Genomic DNA, 27,397 nt, shown 5'->3' on the forward strand with positions numbered 1-27,397 from the left:
TAGTTTTTTTTTATAATATATTCTATATACTTTTTATTTTTAAATAACACTTCTGCCTTTGGGTCAAAAAATGTCATTCAAGCCATCATCAAGTGAGCAGAGTGATTATGCTAACAAAACACCGGCCGTTATTTACGAATACAGTATCATAAAAGCACATATCGGCATGTGGATTCAACACGTATTCTAGGGGATAGATATTGCACATTCAAGCAACAATAAGGTCTTCACCTCATTAGCACATCACAATATTAAGTCGACGAGTGCATGTACTGTGTAACCTGTAGCAAAAATCGGCAGTTCTACGGTTGGGGATTACGAAGCACATAACGTGTTTATATATCGAAGGATATTTGTCTACAATGTACAATCATTTCGAGTCAAACATTGACAATCACTGAATTTGAAACTTAAAAAAAGGATGCTGGTATGCAATGTCTTCTCTTTCCTGACATGCCTTACAGGTATTTAACTGCTTAACGATGCTGAATGTCTATTGATGAAAGCGATTTTTGTACAATGCACAGATTTGTCAGCTTTGACTCAGCCTGCTGAGGTCCACATTATTAATACTACAGTACAACTGAATGCGTTTTTTGCATGTTAGAATACCAGGCTCTTAAATAGCTTCAACTGGAACATTTGCCAACAGCAGATTGTCCTTAAGCTTGAGCTCCTCCGCCGCCAAGCCCGTCACCGTCACAACTACAATTAATCACCGTCATTTCCACCATCGGAATCGATCACCACCAAACTGCTCATCTTAAGAACTACTGGACGAACGGAACAACACTGGCAGGTTTTCTTTGTCGATCTTTGAGAAAGTAACCACCGGGTACTTGGGTTCGCCAATATCCCCAATTCGCAACACTCACACTTTTCAGTACCCACAGCGTGAAGTGATCAAGTCAGTTTCTGATGTTTGCCTATTTACAAAATTCACAATAAAATGCAAGGTTCAATGTACACGTGCTTTGTTTTTTGTTGTCAAAGATCATATACAGTAATAAATTTTGAATGTTTGGTAACCAAAGTGAAGTCACTGCTGGGCATGTGTGAAAAAGCGTTTCATAGCTCATCGGATTTCTTCCAGTATAAATAAATATTCTGACTGATCATTAAGGTCGGCAGAGTCGCACAACCCCATTTAATTGATGTTCGGTAATCGAGTCACGGCTCATGATGGCTAAACTCTGAAAAAGAGGAACAGTCAACACCTGCAGTATTTAACTTACATTCAAGAGCTGTTGGCCATTCATTTTGATGTGGGTTTTTCTTTTCAAACATCTTAAAATTTCACAACCGTGGTCCTCATCTGTGGTATACTCAGAGATTAACAAACATGGCACAGCCCCTGTGTCTACTGCAGCAAGGTGGGAAGCTGGTTACCACCTATCGTCGTGATCAACATTCTCATCCACAAACGTGCACAATAACAACAACGATTGGAGAGCGGGGGGGGGGGCGCTGGGGTAGTCTGCAGGCGGGCTTCCTTTTTTTCGATCATCTCCAACATACAACGTACATACAACCGCCGCTCCTCACTCTACCGTAAAACTCTTGTGGGTCTGCATAATATTTCCATGTGCTGGGAAACACATCGCTGGCAACTTGTGCAAGCATGTGCATAGCTAGCTCTCCGTCGGCCTTGGAATAACCACACCCTGTCACCGCTACGTAGCCGCAGCCACAGCACTCGAGTGCCCGCCCGGGCAACGCCGATAAGGGGTAAAGGGTTAACGAACAAAAAGAAACGTGACGGGCTGTCTGTAATTCGTAACATTTGCGGTTGCGGATGGACCGCTTACCCTTTGCTACGAGGTCGTCTGTTATTTAATGCATCGGCGCTGTTCCCACGTGACTTTCCCCACGGCCGCAAGTGGACATCATCGCCTCGGCTTTTGCACTTCGAGACATCGCAGAGGGTCGTCGAAAAATATATATATAACACAGACCACCCCCCCCCCGCTCCCACGAATCAGTGTGGCCAGGTCACAGCAAGGTAAGCGAGTGTGACCGAGCATTCGTACATTGCCAGCGACGTGACAAGACGTGACGGCATGCATACACCTGGCGCACTCCTCCGCAGGAATCAGTAAGCTCGGCATTGTATTCTTGTTTTTGAGATTTCTCACTAAAGCTGCCACTGTTCGGTGGACGTCTGCCCCTTGCTTTGTCAATCCACTGATGGATGAGGGATTTTCCCCACGAGCTTCATGAGCCACGAAGGGCATTTGACCAAACTCAAACTGGCTGGTCAGTGTGGATGTGGAGATAGGGGGAAGTACAGAATAATCGGTTTTGTTTTCTGCACTGGCCTCTACTGCACCCAACGCTGATCGCAACTTACTTTGGGGCGAGGGGTCATCCATCTGAGCACCATTGGTGGCTCAACACCATTTGGCTTCCGAGATCTGACGAGAAAATTGTGCATTCTTGGTCATTTGGTTATAATCGGCAGCACTAATTTAACTCCCCCCACCTCCACCCCCAAAGAAAATGAACCCGACGCTGCCGAAACATTGCATCTGCGTGTTCATCTCTCAACAAATCGCCAGCCTGCCTCGCCCCAACCCCAGCCCACCAGCCCCCCCCGAACCTTCTCACACGTCGGTGCTGATGCTGCCCGACGGCGCCTTGGCTTTGGGCACGGCGGGCACCTGCGGCGGAGTGCCAGGCGTGGTGTGCGGCGGCGGCGCGGAGTGCGCGGTGTGCAGGTGGACGTGCCCCAGCGCGGCGTGCTGGCACGGGTGCAGGTGCGGGTGCGAGCACGTGTGGTGCGCGTGCGCGTGCGGGGGCGGCGGCGGCGGCGGTGGCAGCTGGGGTTGAGGAGGAGGCAGAGACGCGGCGGTAGCTGGCGCCGGGTAGTATGGGTCGCCCGCTGCATGCGCTAGGGCCTGTACGGTGGAGACCCCCGCAGAGGGGGGTCGCGTGCCCCCCGCGGGAGGGCCCCCCGCGGCGGCGCCCTTGCCCCTCATGCTGCTGAAGAGCGAGCCGAGGAAGGAGCTGGAGCTGGAGATGGGCTGAGTCAACGTGGCCGAGGTCGGCGTCTCGTCCGCTGTGGCAGCCACCCGCTTGCGCATGTGAGGGCTGCCCATCATTGAACCCTGTTGGGAACGACAAGCGAGATATTCGCTGGGTTTTCGTAATGAAGCAGCAGGAATAACTTGAGTTGTTAGAGTGAAAATGTCCCTTCTGCGTAGGTTTTCACAGACGTAATTTAAACGAGAATTACGACTGAACTGCGGCAACCACGAATCGTGACTGGCGGGGGCCGGATGGGGTTAATTTCTCCAAGTCTGAATGCAATTTTTTTTAATTATCTCGAGGAAGTTAAGTCTGGACCTCAAACTGCCTCGAGTTAATTTCCAGTGAACCCAGTGGCAGGCAGCAGCACTCACGGACAGATGGGCCACGGTTCAAGTCTGCCCTGGATGTGGGATTAGTATGCAGCAGCAGCAGCAGCTCCTGGCAAAGTACAGCTGTTATGATGCACCACGCGCGCACATACCGTACCTCCATTGTGCTGTCCAGGGATCCTGCACTGCTCCGCCTGCCTCTCTTTCCTGAGAGGCCAAAGAGAGAGAGAGCGAATTTGACGAGTGAATTCTGCTGTGGAGGGCCTACGGAGGCCGTAAAAATGCACCGAGGCTGCAGTGCAGCTAATGAAACCGCAATGCGAGCCGGTGATTTCATTATAAATTCGTCTGCCTCTCAAACCAATTTTATCCCAAATTGTGATATTGGTCTCGCATCGCAATACGAAGCTTTCTATTTGTAAATTTCACAGATAAGGGCATTACCCCGTGTTAGAAAACGATCTGTGGAAGGTGATATTACAGAACTGCTTCTGAGATTTTCCTTCCAGTGACCTCCGCTCTACACATTCGGGGGCAGCACTTTCCCACCCGCCTTCTCCTAATGAGATACATGTTTTATCGCATGAAAGTCAATCCAATGTCTTTTAATTCACAGAGATTAAGTGCAAAACCAAAAAGGATATGGAGCTCAGTGGTAGAGTGAGCAGCCTGCAATCAAAATGTTGCGATTTCAAATCCTGGTTGGGGGTTGGCTCAGCCCAATCATCCCTCCAGAGTCAATAAATTGTAACCACTTTGTGGGAAAGTCAACAATGGTGGTCCTATGGATAGACTCGCCACCCCCCTGCCAAGGGATATTGGCATTTTCACCACTGGTTCCGCAGGGCTGTAAACAGGAGGTGAGCACCACCTCCAATAAATAATTTTGACCAAAAAAAAATGCAGTCGTTGGGGACCAAGTTGAAACCATCGACTCACGACACCTGCGAATAGTGCTTAACCATGGCTGGCTGCCAGGCTCGAACCCAGGATCTTAGCAGTGCGAACCAAGCACTTTGACATCCTTACGACTCAACCACCTTGCAAGCCGGTACGTTGTTTAAAAATCAACCAATATTTAAAGTGGCCTACGAGCGACTTTTTTATTTATGAATTCGTATGACAAGACAATGAGCAACATTAAATGAATCCACAGCAACACCACGATGGTCAATAATTAATGAATTCTGCAATGGGCTGTTTGACCACAAGCATGAAACGCCAAAGCTGCGGAATTCCCACGCTCTGGACGAGACATTACGAAAACCGCCGGCGCTTCGTTACCAACAGAAAACACACCGTGCAAACACGTGCAACATAAAGGTGAAGCGAAAAGTCAAAAGCGCAGCCCTGCAATGTCTTACTCACGCCACTGCTTATGGAGGGGGCCTCCAACTGGAGGGTGGTCGAGAGAACCCCCCACCCCCCCCTTTAAAGGGATCTTTGGCCAGATGTGGGAGCGCCCACAAGGAATGCCACCACACGTGGACCTGCCGATCTGGTGAACTGTTGCGGTTGCGCCCATTTACACTGCCGGGGTGGACCGTGGCGGAGAAGGGATTTAGTGAAATTAAACATTCTCCATAGTAGAGATTTCTTGGTAAGATCGCCTAAATAGAAATGTGTCAGTTTAACACGTAGTAGGCTTTCGCGACCAATGTCATCCATGATACAGGTTTTTTGGGTTATATCGCATAAACACATAAATGTGTCATTCTGTTTACGTGACAAACCTTACTAATTGGCTGTGTCGGGTGGTGGCTGGTTTAACGACACATTTTTATATTTACGCGATTTAACCCAAAAAAAACCTGTATTATATAAATGTGTCGTTAAACCCGCCACCACCTGACACAGCCAATTAGTAAGGTTTGTCACGTAAAAGAAACATGACAATTTGTTAGTTGTTCAGCTCGGTTTAACGACGCATTTATATTTACGCGATATAACCCAAAATCCTCTATTATGGATAATATTGGTCGCGAAAGCCTACGTGTTAAAAATACACATTATGATGATGATGATAATAATGTCATATTTATAGCGTGCACAATTCATGCAGAGGGTTGCTAACACAAGTCAGAAGCGCAGAACTGCTGTACCGGGATTGCAAGCATACTGGACATCTGTGAGAAAGAGTTTTAGAGCTCATCGGATTCCTCCAGTAGAAATAGAGATTCTGATTGTGAAGTGCATTGACCATTATACCACGGCAGCATCCACAGCAATGTATACACAGTCATAAAGAGAGTGCCAACTGGATTATCCACTCTGTTAACTTCCGTAGTATAAAGTACAACACTTGAACACTCCCAATTGTGAGATTATAAATGCCTGCCGTGTACACAAGGGAGCGCACCGCTATGCCTTTAATTTTATATATATAAAAAAATACATTCATGACAAAATAAATAAGTTAATTACTTGCTCAATGCAGCAGTGAACTACAGTCAGGTTTCATAAAATTACACAATATTATTGGCTAAAAATTACAAAATAATTGTTTAAACACCCCATGGTGAAACGATACATTTCCCAATTAACTTTCCACACCTCTGTGTATTCCATATTCACCTTCAAAGCGATGCACTCGGTGCCTTGTGTGAAATTAATAGGCAAATTTAGCGCCTTGCTCACTGGGTTTTCAGTCGAGCTTGCGTTTCTCATTTAATTTTAGCCTCCCTCAATCAATCAAGATTTGTCTAAATCGGGGCTTCTCAACCATGGGTGGGTGAACCCCGAGAAAGGCTGCACGCATATTTAGGGCTCTGAAAAAGTCAAATGAGTCTCTAGTGAGCCTGAGAAGTGGTAAGTGGTTCGTGTAGGCAAAAGGGTGTCCGTGATAGATACACCCACGACCAGCGCCACAACCCACGCTCTATCACGCTCTGATAATCTGGCTGTTTAACAAGTGGCATAATCATGAATGTGGCCGAGCAAGTAGGTTTTCGCTGCCACAAGTAATCCGAGTGTGCGGCCTTCCGGCTTCGGCCACGTGTTGACCATTTATTCTCTCAAGCTTTCGGCACGCGCTCCTGCCGGAGTTCGAGCGCCTGTAGTGGTGCGTGGGTAAACGTGGTCCCTTTTAAAGGTAAAAGGATTTCTGCTGACACTGAAGAGATGCCCGGTTTCGTAATGGGTGAATATCGCGACAATAGAAGGCCCTGTTTGTCAACCCACAGCTGCACGACGGCCCCCTGCACCGTGCGGCACCTGGAGGTTGTTTGACTACGCTGCGTCACGCTGGTCAGGCCGCATTGGTGAATGAGTGCAGCATAGATGTTTGAGCATCGTACACTGGATCGTGTTGTATTGCCCTGTGCTGACAATGACTGCATCTGCCAACAGCTTCGCTTTGTGTGCAAGGTGGCTACCAATCCAGCTGAGCTTATGATCAGGTGCAATCTCGGTGATTTTATCATAGGCACACGTTGCATATATTAATACAATTTAACAATTCCATTTATTTAGTCGGGACATCTTCACTGAATCTCAAGACTCTATTTATTACACGCTTTATATTAACTCACTCTGTTGTTGTTGTCGTATCCTCAATTTTTACCCACTTCCCAATGTGGTATCGACTGCAAACTTGGTATACTTATTTCATACTGATGACAATACTATATTTTATAATAAAAAATGAAAAACATATATTTAAAAAACGAATTTTTTATATGTTATGTTTCGGCTTGGCTCTAATTGTCCACGCTAAACTGACATTGGCTGTAAATGACCACGGTCCCTTACGTTATGGCAAGCTTCGGAGCCACTTCCTAGAGTCGTGGAGTTCTTCCATTGCTAGTACGGTACATTTCATTAAAGCGTGTTTAAATTGTTTTTATTTTTAATATTACTTATTGTTGCAGGAGAATCCTGCACGATTGGGCTGACTGGCGAGTTCCATCTCAGCATTTTAGGAGCTCCATAATAAAACCTCCCCTAAATAATTTGCTCAATCCAACTGATGCCTGGCACACATGAGCGAGTGAAATATCGGTTCATGAGAAAGCTGCGTTGCTGCCACAGCAAGAAGAGCAGACTCAAAAAGCAGGGCTGGAAAGAACGCAGGGTGGAGGAGCGGTGGCGCAGTGATTAGGGCACTGCGTTATTACATCCCCCCCCCGCCCCCCGCCCCCCGCCGGCACCCAAGTTCGATTCCCGACCACGGCATTCATCATCAGCGAGCGATGAGATCTTCCCCGAACAGCATTGACCAGCGTGGTGAAGTACGGTCAAACAAGCTCCCGACGACCAACACGGTGTCAGGAGGCCCTCCTCGTCCAGCAGTGGATTGACAAAAAGGGGTTGCGTGTTCAAAATATAAATTACAAAATAAAAAGAAAACGCAACCGAAAGCGTCGCCAAGCGAAGAAGCCAATGAAGCGGAGAAGCCAGCGCAGCGGGGAAGGAGGTGTTTCTTTTAGTCGTATTTGGTGTCAACCTGCTTCCGAGAGATCTCGCAAAGAGCTGCTCAGCGCGCTCCTCTTCAGCACCTCGCTGGAAGCGTAGCTGTCGTCCAGACTCGCTCGCGGCACGCTGCCGTTGGCCGGCGGGTCCTTGACGGCGCTGGGACCCTGAGACGGCGGCGGCCGCACTATGCCCTTCTGCTTGTCCAGCTCAGCTGCAACAAAGACAAAGTTGCTCTTGTATAGCCGACGGAGACTGCAGCAGTGCGCACAGGGGGCTTCAACACACACAAAGATCAAAGATCCCCCCGTATAGCCTTAACAGACTGTAGGGGCAAGTGCTGTTAGCGAGCACCTATGAAGGCCGGAACGGTACACGAGGGGGGTGGGTGGCCAGCACCACGCCCGACCGCCTTTGTCTCCCCAGTGGCAATGTTTACACACCGCACCAGGTACTCATTTAAGGCCAGGACCGGTTCAGATAATCGTCACTGGTGTTAGCCATGAGCGGGAATCGAACCCGGGTCGCCAGGTTCATAGCGCAGAGCGCTAACCGCTACACTACCGCTCCCCACACACACACGCACGCACAAACACACACGTGCATACATAATCACGAGGACAAAGATTGCACCCTTTCCTATTCCGATGACGTACGCGTACGTCGTAAAAATTTCTTCCGATTCCGTTCCGATGACGTACTAAAATATAAAATACATTTATCGGTACGTCTTCCGACCTGAGGACATACTGAGGCTCCCACAAGGCCATGCGGGAGGGCGTGTGGCACAGTTTGGTGCCAGCTATCGTAGAGTCCTCCAGTTCTCTGCGGTGAGTGCAATGTCTTTAAAAACAAAGGCCCGATGCCTCTCTCAATGAAATTAACGGTGACCCGCTTGCGCGTTCTGAGTCTCAATTTGCAGACGCCTCGGAAACGGTAAAGGGTTAAGCGCGGTGAAGATGTGGCGTTCATGTCATCGAGCACGAGGCGCTATGTTGCATAACAAACGAAGGTCACTCACACTCAATGCGGATCTTTTCCATTTCTTGCACCTCCGCGATCGATTCGCGGAGGTCATCGACAAACTTCTTGCGGTCGGTTGGGTTGGGAGCATTGAAAACCATCAGCACCTTGGTGTCAGCACCAGGGACGGCGGAGACAATTTTAATTCCGTTAGGGTAATCTGCAAAACAAATGATATTACAATAAAAAGACACATTTGGCATCCACGTCACTGGAAGGCTATGAATGGATAGCTCCACATTCTAAAAACACTGGTCAATGCAGCAGACACTTAAAAGCAGAATGACAATTTGAGTATATAAAGCATTTACATGTGATCAGACACTGTAGAAAAATAGTGGCCATATTTGTTTCATAGAGAGAGGCAGATAGTCGGAGGTAGAATAGAAAAATAAAAGTTTGGAGCCTGAACTTGCACGGGTGGCCAGGGAGTCAACAATACGGATAGATTGGGAAAAGGTGTTCCAGACTATGGGTACAGCAGAGAAGAATGAGCGACGTCCCACTGAACGAAGGTTAACTCGGGGGGCTTCGACAAAGGACCTTGACTGCTGGAACAGAAAGTGTGTGGAGGGGTAGTAGAGAAAGGTGAGACGGGAGAGGTAGAAGAGCGCATGGAGCTGGGAAGAAGTGAGATGAGCGGCAAGAAGTAGGCAGCGGTAAGCCCTGCCTATAGAGGATCTTCAAGATGGCGCGGGCAATCTTAAAAATTGATCTGGGATTGAATCACCGTTACTTAAATGGCAATGTCACAATTGCCATCAGCGTTACTGACGTCTTGCCAAGATGCATTTCTGGCAGCTTGGCGCGGGAATGTCTGACCGAAGACGGTGTTCTGGGACGAGACACTTTAGTAATTGCTCGTAATTCTCTTGACGTATGTCCGGCTCAACTCTGCTACACAGCGTCCATGCGTTTATCGTAAACAATGTCCCAGCACCTTTAAGGACCACGCACGTGATTGGAGAGATAATATACCCTCTGCATTTTATTGTGAGCCGGGGGAGAGTGTGATTGCTGGGCCAGAGAACCTCCGAGTGTAATTTCAATGCAAGATGCAAATACAGTCATTAAGTAAGGCATGCATAACGACTGTTGCTTATGCTGAGAGCTGTTTGGAATATCCACATTTAAAATTTCTCCGAATGAAAGTATGCGTGTGCGTATTGCATTATTCATACCAACTCGTTCAAGTTTTTCATCGGTGTATATATATTACCTGCTATGTCACGTGGATCAGAAACGTGGACTAAATTGTTAGAACTCAACGTGAAAAGTGCGAAAATAAGCGTGGAGTCGGTGCACGTCTGGGATTACGTTGAGAGACAGCGACAGGAACGCGTGGATCAGAGAGCGTGCACGAGTAAGAGAGAGAGAGAGACACCACATCAACTTCAGGCAAGTGAGTTGCGCTCGAACAGGACAGCCGAGAGAAGGGACCACAGTCGGGTTTCGCGACGAATCAAATCACAGTCGCAAGTCGGTGTTGCAAATATAGCTTGAGTGGACATCATTTGCGACTCGGCTGAGACCACCAACTCGCTACATTTGGGAATCCGTTTTTTTTTATATAATGGACGGCTGAGACCCATTTTCAAAACCAGGATCTCAGCAATGCCACCACATTGCCTTGCCTCCAATCCACCCAGACGCCTGATAAATGTCGTGCTCTTAAAAATTAAAACAATAGGGTAATGGCAGTCCAATTCAATGCACGATGCTCAGTAATTTCGTACGTTAGGAGAGTGTCTGCGCGAAGTTCGCTGGTTGGGACGAACATATTATCCTTATGGCGGTACCCCGGGGTACCAAATAATACAAAATGGCCGAGGCAATTAAATATTTCATTTCTGGGACACTATTTGTTCCAGGGATGTTACTTAACTCCGCGACTGGGGTACCAATCAATCCGAAATCGGTGCTTCTCCCCGATGTCGAAACGCCAAACATTAGCATTAAAAAATCCGTTATCGAATAATTCAACTTTGAATAGTGCATCGTGCACAGCTCGTCGAGATGAGTCGATTGCCGCATCGCAGACCATCAACAGACTAAAAATGACTGCATCACGGACATTGTGCGAGAGCCGGGGTACTATGGTACCCTGGGGTACCACCATAAGGTTCATATAGCCAGCGTGCTTTGCTGTAAAGAGACTCACACTGATTCTCAAAGAGGAGGACTTGCATCCCGTACAGAGAGAAGGATTGCCGGAAGCTGTAGGTCACTGAATTCTTCTTTTTCTGGAAGATTTTGGTCACCTGTGGGAGCACATTGGTGTCAGAAAACGACCACTGACTCTTTTTGTTGAAAGATCATTCCAGAGTCAAATCGTAGCACAAGACACGAGTGGGAACGCCTTGAATTTAGGAAAACAATGATTCCGCTTCCTTACATGCAAGTTATTTTTTGATGTGGTGTGAATTTCACCTGAAGTGCACACACACGTTTTTGTTCAATCGCTGGGTTATGGTTAGTCAGTTGAATACGCAGTAGTAGGAGGCTTTATCCATAATTGTTGGGTTAGATTGCATAAATATAAATGTGTCGTTAAACCCGCCACCACCTGACACAGCCAATTAGTAAGGTTGGTCACGTAAACAGAACGTGCCAATTCTTCGTTACTGGTTCAGCACACCGGTGTGTTGGAGAGTAAACCCACAACATTTACAATTCGTAACGATTTGTAAACGTAATGATGAAGTGACGAATTGGCATATTTTATTTACATGACAAACCTTACTATTTGGTTGTGTCGAGTGGTAGCGGGTTTAAAGACACATTAATAGTGACGCGATCTAACCTAAAAACCTATATTCTGGGTTGTGGTTGCTTGCCAAAAAACAGAAGCATGATATAATTACATTTTTCTCATTAGCAGCACTCTACCATTAAATTATTTAAAGAGAGGTTCCTATCGGCCCCATACCACGATTAACATTCGGGTTTCCTGTTTCCACCTGTCCTGGTTTTCCCAGGAGGCAGCCGTGCTAGGAAATCACGTGAGTCCTCCCAGCACGTTAAAGGTCCCAGTTTTTATCAGTTGCGCAATAGTTCACCACTCAAGGCAATCCAGTGCATTTACACGTAGCTCTCTCCGCTCTTCTGGGGATTGTGAGACATTCCTCTTATTCTTCCCATGATATGTCCTGGTTTTTGTAATTTACAGGTGGCAACCCTGATTGATGTATCTGTGCCAAAGGATGATGGTGTCTGACGCAATTTAGTTATGCAATTCACTTTCATTGTATTCTTTACGGACAGCAGAACCCCTCTTAACGACGGCAAATTGGTTCCACGAAAACGGTCGTTAAATGGTTTGGTCGTTAAGCGAGTAGATGTTTGCGCTTCAAAGAGCAGCAGACGCTGGACGTAAAAAATGCCCCAAAGCTCATGAATGGACATCACTGATTGGCCGAGGCTTGTCCGGTCACTTTGGAGCACGCCGATTGGCCGAAATTGGTGCCCGCGTGCTCGTCGGAAGCCTGTCGTTAACAGGGTAATAATGGTCGGTAAGCAAACACATTGGGCTCTATGGAGGCCCTTCGTTAAGCCACAAGTCGTTAATAGGGGTGGTCGTTAAGAGAGGATCGACTGTAGTTGTTAGAAACGATTATACGCAACACTATTGGCCCTGCATGACAAATTCATCCAAAGTCTTCCTCTGCGGCCGGAGAGGGATTTGCGAGAGCGACCGGGAGCTAGAACCACTTCGGTCCCACCGGCAGCGCGGCTCTCACCACGAGGAAGTCGTTGAAGAGGAAAATCTCCCGCTGGTGAAGGCCGAGTTTCTGCGGCCGGTTGGTGTCAGGTACCTCGAAAAGGCGACAGTAGCAGACCAGCCTACGATGGGGCAATGCCAAGACCTGCAACGCACGACACAGCCACATTGTTTTACGTAAGCCAAGGAAACCCTCCGCCTCGTGCATGCTGGGAATTACACCGAAAGAGGAACACACGGATCGGAGAAATAAACACAAATGAAAAATATTATAATTACCGTGAACAAAAGTAGAGAAGAACCCCTCTTAACGAGCACCCCTGTTAACGACGGACCTCCATAGAGACCAATGTGTAGTGTATAATAGTGTAGTGTATAGTAGTGTATAGTAGTGTAGTGTATAGTGTAGTGTAGTGCCTCCATAGGGCTTAGCAACCATTCCCCAACCATACCCCTGTTAACGACGAGCTGTTGTAGGTACTGTACAGTAAATCTTAATTAATTCATTGATTATCCATGTTTCTTTTAATGTTATGTGTTTATGATGTTGTTAGTATGTGTATGATTTATTGATTATTATTATCAATTATATAATTGATATATTTCATTTATTATTATTATTTTATTTCTATTATTATTTTTTACCTACGTGACTTTACCGGAAAAAACCTAAGAGTATGAATCCTTGCAGTCACGAAAGCTTCAAATCTAGAAGTATGTGTATGTATCAATATCATTCGTCGGAATGAAGTCTGATGGGTGAGACTAGTGCGCTTGGCTACGTACGGTGCGAAAGACGTTTGACGTACATACAACGGAGCGGCAGTCAAAGAAAGGAGGAAAGAAATGCTCCTGAGAGGCCGACCTCATCACGGGAAGTGAACGATGAGATCGGCTCACGTGCAGGAACAAATACGACTCGGTGGCAACGTGAGACCATGGGAAATGAGAATGGGGTGGAAGGCCCTTCGTGCAGCAATGGGCAGAGCAATGGCTGATGATGATAATGCAACTCATGCTGCTCCCGTTCCAATAATAAACGCCAACCCCCCCCATTTTCAATAACGTACAATTTAAAACACACCGCGCATTAAACAATCAATGAAATAAATCATGCGTGAGTAAAATATGCAACATTTGGATCCAACGTAATTTAAAATTTGGCCAATGTAATTGCTACTTGTGAATGCATAGAGGCCTCGTGTGGTCGACAATGTCAGATCATATTATACCTAAGCCCAAGAATTCTTAGCAATTACGTGGCATAATATTTTCTGCGTGCTCGGTAAATATAACTGGACGAGGGAAAACTGAATTGAGGGCTTCTGTAGGTCTGTTACTGAACGAATATTCTCTGATTAATCTCGTACCATTTCCGAGGTCAGCCTAGGGAATGGTAGAAAATGCTAATTTCCCTTCAGCTATAAATGGCATTGTGATTTGGATCAAGCGATGTATGCCCCCATATGCCCTGTCCTGTAAGCATTGCAGAAATCTTCAAAGAAATTGGATGAAACATTTTGTTCTCCATCATCACACGAGCCGATTATTCTACTTTTTGCTGTGTCCTGGAAAAATCATGTCCATCAATCTGTTTCGCCTGTCCATTTGTCCATTCATATCTGTCCGTTCAAGGACACTTCGCACATTTTCACAAAAACACCTTTAACCGTTCGATATGAGACTCATCGCAACAGCTTCCCAACACCAATGCCCAGATGTGCGTGGTTTGTAGGCAAGATTGCCGTAAAATACCACCCCAAAAAACTAAAAAGTGTTTAAATGAAAGAATGACAGGCACACGCACGTCACAACACGTAGACACAAGGGCGTAAGCAGGTGTGCCAAATGCGTGCGTCCGATAAAAAAAATGGTAATGTTTTCACAATGCGCGACGCATCGAATGGTACACATGTGAGAGTTATTTCTATTGTAAGCCCACTGTTGGCCAAGTGTACGCTAACGTACTGTTGTGGTGAATGAAGCAAACAAAACTGTGCCAATGAGGCAGGAAAGAAGGGAAGAAATACAAACGAGATGGTAAAAATGAACGGAATGAAAATCGATTCCTGAATGAAATACCTCGTTTGTTAGTTGTGCAATATTCCTTAAGGACCGCAGGGTTCGTTCCCTTCAACCTCGATGTTGTTGTCTTTGTTTAGTTGTTGTTGTTGTTGCTGTGCTCACGCAGCACCACGGATCTCCCGTGTAAAATAGTCGGGACAAACTGGCTAAACGGGACCACCAGAAATGGCAAGTCACGTGCGAAAGCGCTCTCGAAATCAACTTGAAATCCAAAGGTTAAGTTTTCGATCGCCTGGTGCCACAGAGCTGCGTCCGCCAGGCAGTTTAAATGGGTACGCAACAGTGAGTCGATCGGAAAGGTCGCGTGAGGTGGCGTAACGTGTCGGGTGCTCCTACCCCTTCCAAAGATGCCTGGACAGCGTGGACCAGTAGGCAAAAAAACACCATCTACTCTCCAGAGTTCCTTGTATGTACGTTGAACTTCTTTCGCACCGTACGTGGCCAACCGCGCTAATCGGAGGTGCGGGGGTAGGATAGCACACTAAACACGAAACGCAGTTCGAAAGAAATGAGTTTTCAATTGAGATGTTTTAAAAGTGCATGGCTCCAGTGGCTTCCTCATATCGGAAGGAAGAGCGTTCCAGACGGCCGCAGAAGCGCATCTGAAAGCGCGCGATGCGGTGACCGTCTTTAGCGGAGGCCATTCCGCCAGCAGTGGAGTGAGCAAGTGGTTACAAAGCTGCATGCACCTTTACGTTGACCCAACAGACTAGATTTCCGGTTTGTTCTTTTTTTTTGCCGCAAAATTCTACGAAAAATGTTTGTCCCGACACCGCGCCCCAACCCTCAGTCGTCCTGTGATCGGGGTGGAGCTCCGCGATGGAGTCTGAAGACCCGCGCTGTGCGCCCCGCTGTGCGCGTGGCAATTTAATTCTGCGATGAAACGCACGCTCCTTCGACCACCAACCCACACCCACTCCCCACCACCCCCTCTCTCGCCTCCCCCCCCCCACGCCTGGGATTATATAATCTCAAATTGGAGCCGGAATGCATTAGGAGTATCGCAGGGCCATTAGCGTATTGGTGAGGGGATTAAGTTGACTCGCGTGCAAAGGGGCTTAAATGCGCACACATTCGCGTGCACAAAAACTCATACGTGCGTATAATAATAGTATACACGGAGACAGCCCTCTGGGCAAGGGTTATTAGCAAGATCCAGCACCATGCCGTGGCCACCTTTGCACGCAGCGCTACATATTCCCATGTAGCCGTGACTCGACTGTTGGGGCAAGTGCTGTTAGCGAGCACATATTAAGGCCAGATTGGTGCATCGTGGGATGGTGTGGCCGGTACTACGCGCAGCTGCCGTTGTCCCCCCCCCTCCCCCCAATTGCTGAGGTTTACACATCGCAGCAGGCACTCATTTAAGGCTCAGTAGACCTAAAGGAGGCCCAGGACCATTTCAGATATGTATGTATACGCATACACGCAGCCATAAACACAAAAGACAAGCAACAAAAACAACTTCCGGTTGCCACTAAGTGGCAGTGATATCCGAGCACGTTTGAGGCCACATGAAAAGTGGATGGCTCGCTGGCAGGTCATGGGACAGACCCAGGGTGTTATGGGTTAACTGATTGAGATGACCGACAGACACAAGCACATACAAATACAAAGATTCCCCGTATAGCCTTAACAGACTTACGGCCAAGTGCTGTTAGCGAGCACCTATGATGAAGTCTGGCCCAGCACACGATGGCGTGGCTGACCAGCACCAGGCCCGGCCGCCTTTGTCTCCCTCGTGGCAATGTTTACGCATCCCACCAGGTACTCAATTTAGGCTGAGTTGACCCAGGGGAGGCCCAGGGCCGGGGTCACAAAAAAGCCGTTGGTGTTGGCTGTGAGCAGGAATCAGGTTCGCGGCCGCAGCGCGTGCTCAGGCAATAATGCACATGCAGTCCTCTCACCGGCTTTTTGCCCACAATGGACTTCTCCACCTTGGCCACCTGTGACACGTGGTCCTCATTGGTCTTGAGCTCCTTCTTGGAGATACGATCGTAGATGTTGAGCAGCATCTCCCGTGGAATGTCCTTGCCATCGTCCACGCCTGGAGGTGCGCCGCCAGAACGATACAATTAGCACCCCTCAAAAGGTCGTCGATTCGACGGTCGTTTTCGTACTCTAGAACTTGAACATGTGAGCATGCAGTGACCCGTGTAAGGCTGACAGCACAATGAATGTCGCACATTGGGTCTGATCAATATAGGTCCGGATGAGTTGTTTTTTTACACAGTTGCTGAGCACAGGTCCAAAGGCCCAAGCTGTCAAGCGGCTAGCAACAAGCTGCACTATCAAAGTTGCCGTACATAACGATGAACACGTGTCTTGAATTGAGCAAGGTTAGGAGAGCTCTTTTGCAAAAGAGACAAAGGAATGTGGTCCTTTGGCAATGTCACGGCCGCCACAAAACGTCTGGGCATTCAGAAAACTGATTTCACCACGACATTTCTCTTATTTACATTCACTTTTACCGCCTAGAATATTCAAATTAAGCTTGGAGTATCGTGGCACGAGGAATCCCTCTTTGGAGCTCTGCAGCTAGCAGAGCATCAGAGAATGACCCCGAAGGATGAGGTCACAATGAACTTATACGTATGTATGTTGAAATTCTTTCGCACCGTACGTAGCCAACCCTGCTAATCGCAGGCCACCGCAAGAGCCCGTAATCCACGCAAGCGGCACACTTTTGATCGCCCCGTAAAGATTGCTCATCGCGTGCGAATCAAATCATCTTTCGTAGCGAGCAGGCTGAAGCCATCGACTCGCTAAACGCATGAACCCGGATTAATGCACGGGCGGCTGACATCCGGATTTGACCCCAGGATATCAGCGGCGCCGGCTCAGTCCTGCAAGCCCGTCGAGCCACCCAGCCTCCTCTCAACAATGAGTTCTCACGAACACAATGCATTTCTCTTCTTGGTTCTTTCGGTAAAGTCACGTAGAAGGGAAATAATAAAATCATAAAAATCAAACATAATAAAGCAAATATATTATAATATTATTTATTATATGATTATTTTATATTATTATTTTATTATATTATTTTATTATGTTTTATTTTTTTTTATTGTATTATTTCCCTTCTACGTGACTTTACCGAAAGAACCAAGAAGATGAATCCCTGCAGTCACGAAAGCTTTAAATCGAAATACAATGCATTTCGTTGCACAATTTTGACGCGGCATTTGTTTGCATACAAATACACAGTCACATGATTTTCAATATTTTTGTAAGATGCACATGTTGCATTTTTTTTTCATTTAAGCAACATTTTAGTATTAGAACTTTGGAAGTTAAGTTATGACGAAGAGTTTTACTTCCAGGATATACGGTCTTTGTTATGTTTTTTTGTGTTTCCTTTCTTCTAATACGTCCCCGATAGAACCATTTCGTTCCTGTCGACTCGCATATGGTTTGCGAGCTAATTGGAGCAATTGAATTTAACAATTACACGTCGTACATTATTTAGCACTGGCAAAGTTAATTGGCTATATTTTATTACAAAACATTGAATAATAACTCCGGTTAATTACTGTGTGTGCAATTAACCATTTTCAGTGTAAGAACCTTTTAGCCGCAGCGTTTAAACTAACCCAAATCTCGCTGTGACCCAAATTTCCGAGCAAGTATTGAAATTTAATAACATCCAATTATTGTTCCCGCGGTTATAAATCGCAGGAACTGCAATGTTACAGATTTAGCACTTTACTCACATGGGCATTTATTAATGTGAAATCACAACTATTTTATCGTTCTACAATTACGCGTGGGAACAAGACCTTCACGGTGCACTTACGAAGCTAACCAAATTAAACCTTGACTGGAAATCACTCAACGCTGTTGTCATGAAGGTCGCGTGGGTTTGACACCATATCATGGATACAATTACTTTCCCTAGAAAAATTGTATGTATGTTGAACTTCTTTCACATGGTACGTAGCCAACCCTGCTAATCGGAAATTCGGGGGCAGGACAACAAACTAACCACAAAAAAAGCAGTTCCAAAGAAATTCGTTTTCAATTTCGATTTAAAAGTGTATAGCTTCAGTGGCTTCCTAATATCAGAAGGAAGAGCGTTCCAGAGGGCATCTAAAGCGCATCTGAAAGCGGATGATGTGGTGGCCATCTTTGTTCGATGGCCAGCCAAAAGTTTGATGGCTAGCCAGAAAAAAGAAATGCATCTGTTGGCGTGGAGCCGGGTGAAATTGGCGGCTCGCACCCTCATTTCCTGTGCTTTATTCTGGAGAGTTGTGTTCTCTTGCGTCACAACTCGCGGCTTCAATGAATGTTACATTCGTGACAGTCGAGGCCCATTGAGTCGGCGCCAACACGCCGCTGCGTTTTGCCAAATTTTAAGTCTCATCGTGCGCTGGCACATGTCAATGCGCGGGTGGCCGTTGTGTCGATCCACTTCTGGATGAGGGTCTCCCTGCATGTCGTGGCGGTCGTCCATCTAAGTGCCATTCACAGGTGCTTTCCTCAATGCTGCTTAGATTCTGAGATATGACGAGAACATGCGCATTTGGGGTGATTTGAGTTAGAGGCCAAATCAGTGGCGGTGCACAACTGTGATCCTTAATTTTAAGGCAGAGGTTAGTGAATCACGTAGGTTTGTGAGATTCCCAAACGTGTTGGGCTGTGACGTGGTCAGGCGATGGTAATGCATCAAGTGGGTTTGTTAACCCCTCGTGTATGCCAGCTTTCTCTGGGTAATCCATTCTCTCCCTGTGTACAATTTCAATTCGTAGAAATCACGTGATGCATTCCAAGTGTACAACCAAGCTAAGCGCGATGATTGTGCTGTCATCAGAGACCGGGCTGACACCATGGACTCACTCCATGACTTGAGACCCCGCTTGAAACTAATTTCTTTAGAACTGCTTTTTGTGTGTGAAAGAAGTACAGGACACATACGTGCATTCATACAGTGGGTCAGTTTATCGCAGCCGAATCACAGCCTCTGTGCATGCTTGGAATGAGGACCATCATGGGTGCACTTGTTTGAAAAACATTCACGTAGAGCATTTACACCATTGGAACCTCATTTGGCAGTAAAAAATATGATAATTGTTTTTTTACCCTTTTATCTGGCAACAAAACTGACACCTTTTTTTACAAGGAGTCATGTTTGCATAGACCACAATACCTGCAGTCATAATGCAAACAAAAAACATAACTCTGATAATGTATGCACTGTCCTTGAAGTTGATTGGTCCACACCCGAGACAGCTTTCCTTAGAACCTAGTCTCACATGGTGTTGGACCAGATGACGCCAAAAGGCCAGTGCACACATTATCAGAGTTATGTTTTTTGTTTGCATTATGACTGCAGGTATTGTGGTCTATGCAAACATGACTCCTTGTAAAAAAAGGTGTCAGTTTTGTTGCCTGATAAAAGGGTAAAAAACCAATTATCATTCACGTGGAGCTTTTCATTTTATATTTTAAACACATTTGCTGTGAAAAGTCTCTTATCTACTCCCGGATTCGAGCACAGGATCTTGGCGGTGCCGGCTCGGCGCTCCGACCTCAGAGCCGTGAGGCCGGATCCGGCGTTTACGAATCGTAACGAGACAGCTCTCCTCACCGCGGAGGTTCTTAATGAAGTCCTCGAGCTTCATCTTGCGTTCCGCCTTCACGTTGGGGCTGTAGCGATCGGTGTTGAGCAAGATGATGGCGAAGGCGAGGATGAAGATGGTGTCCGGGTTGCGGAACTGCCGCAGCAGCACCGAGTTGCAGACGCAGTAGCGCTGGCTGCACACGGACACACGGCACGCTCAGCAAAAACTCCACACTTGCGGAACCCCAACGGCTCGACTACGAGCCCCGGGGGCATTAACTCTGAACCCTGGAGGTTTGACACGCACGCCGTTTGCTGCCCGGTGGTCGAGACTAACAACAGAGGGGCGGCCGAGGGAGGGCACCTGCCTGACGTGGTCGTCCGCTGCTGGGTTTGGAGCATAACATCAGTTCCAGTAACTCCGATTAATTGGCACGGTTTGCGACGTACGGTGCGAAAAAAGTTCAACATATGTGCATGATTAAACAATGATAATAATTTTCAGCCCTATGTCAGTCCACTGCTGGATGAAGGCCTTTCTACGATTCGTCAATCGTACGTATTAATTTTTTTAATATGTGTGTGCATGTATACATATGTGCATAGCAGGAGCGGGATGGGTTGTCGCATCAGCGCAAAACCGTGAGAGATGGCGACTGCTGGAGCAGCGGCGGATAAGATCGTGGCTGGCGATGATGAAATCTGCGGTGGAGTTGCTGAAGCAGCAATCGCTGGGGAACCACAAACAAGCTGGAACGCAGCCAGGAGGTGAGCCAGCGTGACCAACATTTGCCCAATCTCTGCAGTTCTCTGTATATAAAGATAATTTCAGTCAATGAGTGATTTGTTTATGCATGCGGGAGGAAAAGCGGAGCACCTGGAGAAAACCCACGCTTTTGAAGGGCCAATACTCTATTCCAAACAGAAGGGACAGCTGATATTAGTCCACACGTTGCCGAACCACCTTCTCTTGGCAAGCCAGAGTATGGCACCTTTACGCCCACGGACATGGGAGTTTCACAACATTTGTCTGATCCACGAACGCTAGCCTAGACACTGCCGGATCACAAGCGTGCATAGCCACCATGATGCATCATCACTGATGAATGAAGCGCCGTACAATACAGCAGCACAGTGACTCGTACAGATGGAATATCCTCCACACGGTACTCCTCAACTGCTTTGAATGCGTCCGTGGAATGCTGGCAATGTGATTGAAAATTTATTTCTTCCGTCGTGGTTAGGGGTAGGGTTAAAGTTCACGCATTACTGTATTGCTGGGTGACGATTTTTGCAAACAGCTTAATACTCGGGGTTCTTCTCAGATTTCAAGGCCATTGATTAAATTGCATAGCGCACAGCCAAGTGGACATACAGACACGCACACACGCGCGCTCACACACACCAGGGCACAATGCTGATAATAGTTTGCTGTATGTACGTTGAATATACCTGTCAACCCCTTATCAGTGCCTACCTTATTACAGACCAATTCAGACCTTATTGGTCACCCCGTGCCCTTATGATTCTCAACGTTCATCCTACAAAGTCCCATCACAAGGGAGAAACACAAACGAACAGACAAAACATTTTTTTTGCCCGTATCAAAATGGCCGCACGTCGTATGGACCGAAAAACTAAATTTCCGCCGTACAAGAATACGGGTAAATCGTATGGGTTGCCAGGTATGCTTGAAGTTATTTTGCACCGTGCATAACCAACCTTGCTAATCGGAGGTGTGAGGGAAGGATAACAAAACTCAGTCCACAGACTCAGTCCACAGGTTTAACGTGAACAATCGCCTGCTGGATTAGGGCCTCCCCAAGCCATGGGGGTCATGGGGTTTGGTCGGTCATACTTCACCATGCTGGTCATAACCAGTTGGCGAATGTGGGGAGCATTGATGAGGGTGTATAGAACTACTGTACAACAACGGAGCGTTCTGCACTCCCCTCCCCTGGTCACATCGTAGGCCCCGCAGCCTTGGCACGGTAGTCGCCCATTCAAGCTCGATACCAGCTCAAAATCGCTTCGTTTATGAGATCTGATGAGATTGGGGGTGTGGGGGGGGCATTCTGGGTGATTGGGTCATAGGCGCAGGTTAAAAACAACCCATTGTATTCCCAATTAAGGGGCTCATGAGAGACGGGATGCAAATACAACATGGAAATGTATACCGAGTTCCAGTACAAGCGTGGATATGTAGACATGTTCACGGTGGAAGAGTAGACCAAATACCCTATGAATCTGCTCTCTTGGGGTGAACAAGCAATTTCAGGGCTGCCCCTTGACCTTTGTTAATCATTACATGTGGTTCGGCAAGATGTGTAATTTAATTTGAATGTTCAGTGTTTAATAGTTTATTGACCATACTTTTACATGTTATTTATTTGGCATTTGAGAATTCAATTTAATTATCCCAGATAGACTGTAAGCTACTGCGCCATCGTGCCTGGGTCTTTACACCCAACACAATGCACAACTATGTGACCAATGGCTCAGAGAGATATCAGCTTATGGAGTCGTGATGTCGAACGGAATTAAGGTAAATACTGTAAATCCTTCCTCCCGCAAAATAAAAATTAGATGACCCACATTCATATCCCACAAATGGCAAGGCTACTGCAGAGCCTCTATGTGCGTTACTGCATGCGGGGTCAGTCCTTGTTCTGCAGAGGTAGTTTAGTCATTCACCATTCCAATTTGATCAGCAATAAAGCACACACAGAGACAAGAATATAAATGTTTTTTTTTTTCTTCTGTCAGTTTACTCTGCTGCGGTGGTGCAATCGGTTCATACGCGCGCCGCGCTTTGAACCCATTGACCCGAGTTCGATTCTCAGCCGCAGCTAACAGCAGTGGCGAGTGATATCCTCCCCACTCCTCCCACCCACTCTGTAACAATCCCACTGACCAGCACGGTGGAGTATGGTAACAACATAAAACCCCGTTGGCTACACGGTATTCGGAGGCCTTCATCCAGCAGCGGACAATAATTACACTTTGATTTAAAGCTTTCGTGACTGCAGGGATTCATATTCTTGGTTCTTTCGGTAAAGTCACGTAGAAGGAAAAAAATGTGTTTTATTTTTATTAATTTATTATTAATTTATGGTGTCTTTTTATTATTTTATTATTTCCCTTCTATGTGATTTTACCGAAAGAACCACGAATAATAATTACACGATATCGAATCCATAACACTGGTCAACAAAAAAAAAAACATGTTTTTCTGGCCTGGACTTTTGCAGCTGTTTTAGACTAATTTCAGGGTGCTGATTCCAAATCTGATCTCAGATTTGCTCTATCACATCTCATTTTATGCTATAGGCATACCCCATTTTCATTGATTTTACCCGAAATTAACTCTGTCACTTATGATTGCAAGTTGTTGCGAGTCAGTGACTGCTTTAGTGTTAAAATATGGTGCTGTATTTTTAGGATGGTGTGTTTATAATATAATTTTATGTAGATATCCACATTTATTTAATATTTTTCTTATGCAGTTTTTATTGAAAATGCTATATTTGATATCTCAAAAACCTGATGTGATAGACAAAAACTGATGCCAGATTTGGAATCAGCATCCCAAAATTACCTTAAAACCGTTGGAATACCTTATGCCAGAAAAAGTGTGTTGACCAGTGTAATTACACTATATCACATTCATTATCAGACCGCCGTCATGGTACTGTTGGTGAGCACCGATGAAAACCAACAAGCCACGACTATCTATTAAGTCATCGTGTAATGGAAAGCAATTTCCGACGAAATTAACGATAATTAATTGTGCATTAACGTTAATGATAACATCGGATAAAATCACAATCTTCATTAAATAAAAAAATATGGTACAGTGTACATGCACCACAAAAGTGAGACCCCGCAAGGTCAATGGCTTGGTGGTAATTTAGAATGACTATACTACACGTATGCACGTGTGTGTGTATATTTATTTGTCTGTATACGTGTGCGTTTTCATTTTCTGTTTATATGCTCTACATGACCTGTATACATTAATGACAGCATGTATTTGTATTGTGCTGCATTAACACATATACGTGAGAAATATGTTGAACCATGACTGCTTAGTCAAATAACTTGAATTCAACATAGAATGTGAAAACCGAAGGGCAAAAATATGCACGTTGAAGATAAATATCCCCCATCTAGCATGAGGACTTTTGCAGCAAGTGCTGTTTGCAAGCTCCTATTGAATGGTGCACAACGGGGCGTGGTGTGGTCAACACCACTTTATTTCCCCGGTGCTGATGTTTACATATCACACCAGGTACTCATTCATGGCTGAGTCGACCTAGAGGAGGCACAGAACACGAGACGAGACTCCGTTTGCCACTGATGTTAGCCATACCCAGGTATCAAACTCAGGTAGCTGAGTTCACAGCATAGTGCGACCATGTCATACACACCAAAGACAAAGAACCCCCGTATAGCCTTACAAGACTGTCGAGGAAAGTGCTGTAAGCGAGCACCTATGAAGGCCGGCAAGGCACACAATTGGGTCGGTGGCCAACACCACACCCGACTGCCTTTGTCTTCCCAGTGGCGATGTTTTTGACACACCGCACCGGGTACTCATTTGAGGTTGAGTCTACCTAGTGGAGGCCCATGGCCGGTTCAGATAATCGTAACCGGTGTTGGCCGTGAGTGGGAATGGAACTCGGGTCGCCGGCTTCGTAGCACAGCGCGCTAACCGCTACACCACCGCTCCCCAAACACGTGTAATACTGTGCACTCAAGAGACAATTACAATACCACGTTTAATAATTATTAATGTGATTCGTGGATCAATGGCAATGCGTGCACATTTGAAAAGGTGAGGACATCACGCGGTGTTCGCAGCCCGCGCTTTGCGCTCACAAAGGGTCAAATCCGACGCAGTACTATTGACGTCATCGCCAAATCCGTCCAGTCGTGTTCCGAGGGCACACGCACGGCGTTATGCAACCGCGAATGCAGGCTGGTGACTTGCCACTCCCATTGCCGTCGGCCCATGTAATGCTATGTGAAGCCTCTCTGTGCAATGCATGAGTTAAAAAAAACCCCATAAAATCTCTTAAGCTAGGCTAATCTTACACTAAAGCCTTTTAATTTTACAAGGAAATCACGTGATGTTTTTTTTTCTTCCTGTAAAACCCATTCACCTTTTAGTCATAGAGTGAATAAATAACTATCATGTCCCAAAGGTGTACATTTGACTGCCGCGTATGCTACGGATGGGAATTATGTTTCAAAACTGGACTTGTGCAAGACGTGGGAAAATTGTGACTAAAGGTGTCATGAAGTAAACATCAGGATTCGTGCATTATTTACTGTTAATAGTTTTTTTTGGGTGGGGGGGGGGAAATTAAAATATTAATTCATAAAGTTACGGCAATTTGACGTTTCCCCTCAAGTGCAAAGTCAGCGAAGCTGAAGGAGGAGAAAAGGAAAGTCATTCAACGGACTGTGAGGAGGTCTCAACCAGCGCAGCTTTCTAGAAAACAGAACACGCCACCAATCTCGTGAAAAAAAACAAATTTTTTTGGAAAATCCTAAAATGTAAACCTACGTTCCACCAGTCTCTGTGGTGAGAGAGGCATGTTTTAGTAATGGTCATGTTCTTTCTTAAACTAATTATTATATTTATATATACAGTACTACTACGGTGTCCTGCATATCAACTTCCAACAATGTAATTACTAGGCATGTAATGTTGCACAGATTTAAATCTTGACTTAAAGCTTTCGTGACTGCAGGAATTCATATTCTTGAGATCTTTCGGTAAAGTCACGTAGATAGGTTCAACGAAATTAATGTGTTATTTTGTTCTTTTCTTTGAACCTATCTACGTGACTTTACCGAAAGACCCAAGAATTTGCACAGATTTATCTCTGAAAATTGATTCTCACCCGCATGATGCATGAATTGTGCGTGCGAGAAACTAACTGTGATGGTTTGCACAAATTTGACGAATATTCTATGCTCGTGTTAATCTTGGGACATGGAAGTGAGAACATATTGCAGTTGAGTCGAAACGAATGAGGAACAACAAAAAAGTAATAATAAATTCGCAAATCGAATCATAAGCCAGCATTGTGACAAATCTTAACATTTTCTCGGAGATGAATAGTTACATGCCTCATATTTACCAATCAATAAATGTATTTATGCAATGAAATGTATCCACTAAGACTGAGATACGTCAAAGCATCAAAACAAAGTGATTATATAAAACTGGGTCATTGGCCACAGAAGAGTTATGGCCAGCACTTGCATTGTACAGTATGAACTTTTGGGATGTTGCAAAGTAGATTTGAATTTTGTCACAGACTGCGTAGATTAGCTTACCAGTGATCACACTTTGTCCAATGTCCAAAGATTTGACAATAATCTGTGTATACGAACATGAACCAATTGCATTTTCCCGTTCAAAGTGTGAAAAATGACGGCACAGTCGTTTAATGTGCTCGTTCATCGTTTGTACGTTCAGAGGCTAAACAGAGGCCAAAGCACATTCGTAAAATTCATCACAAATAACCGGACGCATTTCGTGCTGCATGTAGAGAAGGCTATGGAGGAGGGAATAACCACCGCTTGACATGCTGAGTACTCAATATGTTGTCCGTTTGGGATACTGCCACAGTGTAAAGGTCAGCACATTGGGCTTGCAATGCAGAGGTCACTGGTTCGATTCCCTTTCCTGGTGCGCGGATCTTAAATCTCCCCACACCTCTGTCCACCCGGCAGCATTAATGGATACAGGCCGGCAGAATCGCGTGTGGTGGGGTAAAGTGTGGGTTCTTGCACCCCGTTTCAAGACGTCCAGCCACATGAGGCCCACCACTTCCAAACGAGAGGAAAACATTTTTGACCAACGCTGGTGTTACTCTCATTTTGCAATGCTCAAAGCACTTCTGTCAATGCGATTACCTTTTTTGCTATGACCATGAGGTATGCGTCGTGTGCGCGTGTCGGGTCGTTAATCTGTGCTCCCCACAAAAAGGTATGTGAAAGCCCTGGGTAGAGAAAGGGTCCTCCCCCCCCAGTCCTGGTTTACATGTTGGATAGAACTGATGAATAGCTGATGAACAGCTGGAGTGAATATCTCACCTGAAGGCTTCAATCATCCTCTCCACCTTCTGGGCCTCGCCCTGGACTCGAACTTGTCCCTGGAACTTCCGCAGGGCCTCATCAATATCCATGCCTGCAAAATCCATCTCCTCCACCACGCAGCTG

The 27,397-nt window shown here is 46.0% G+C and overlaps 1 protein-coding gene across 4 annotated transcripts in view; it reads right to left on the reverse strand.

Annotated features, from left to right (window-relative positions):
• Positions 1-773: 773 nt before the first annotated feature.
• The window catches only part of LOC144943723 (IQ motif and SEC7 domain-containing protein 1-like), a 215,460-nt gene continuing 188,836 nt past the window's right edge, over positions 774-27,397 (reverse strand). For all 4 annotated transcript variants that reach the window (XM_078871500.1, XM_078871502.1, XM_078871499.1 and 1 more), the window contains 9 exons: positions 27,272-27,394; positions 20,186-20,352; positions 16,506-16,645; positions 12,533-12,658; positions 10,954-11,053; positions 8,791-8,952; positions 7,804-7,983; positions 3,517-3,566; positions 774-3,107 (listed from right to left, as the gene is read on the reverse strand). In XM_078871500.1, the coding sequence (XP_078727626.1) occupies positions 2,604-3,107; positions 3,517-3,566; positions 7,804-7,983; positions 8,791-8,952; positions 10,954-11,053; positions 12,533-12,658; positions 16,506-16,645; positions 20,186-20,352; positions 27,272-27,394 (1,552 nt within the window). In that variant the 3' untranslated portion in view covers positions 774-2,603. The remainder of the gene's footprint in view (positions 3,108-3,516; positions 3,567-7,803; positions 7,984-8,790; positions 8,953-10,953; positions 11,054-12,532; positions 12,659-16,505; positions 16,646-20,185; positions 20,353-27,271; positions 27,395-27,397) is intronic.

The sequence above is a fragment of the Lampetra fluviatilis genome, chromosome 32, assembly GCF_964198595.1.
Source record: "Lampetra fluviatilis chromosome 32, kcLamFluv1.1, whole genome shotgun sequence".
NCBI classification, from domain to species: domain Eukaryota; kingdom Metazoa; phylum Chordata; class Hyperoartia; order Petromyzontiformes; family Petromyzontidae; genus Lampetra; species Lampetra fluviatilis.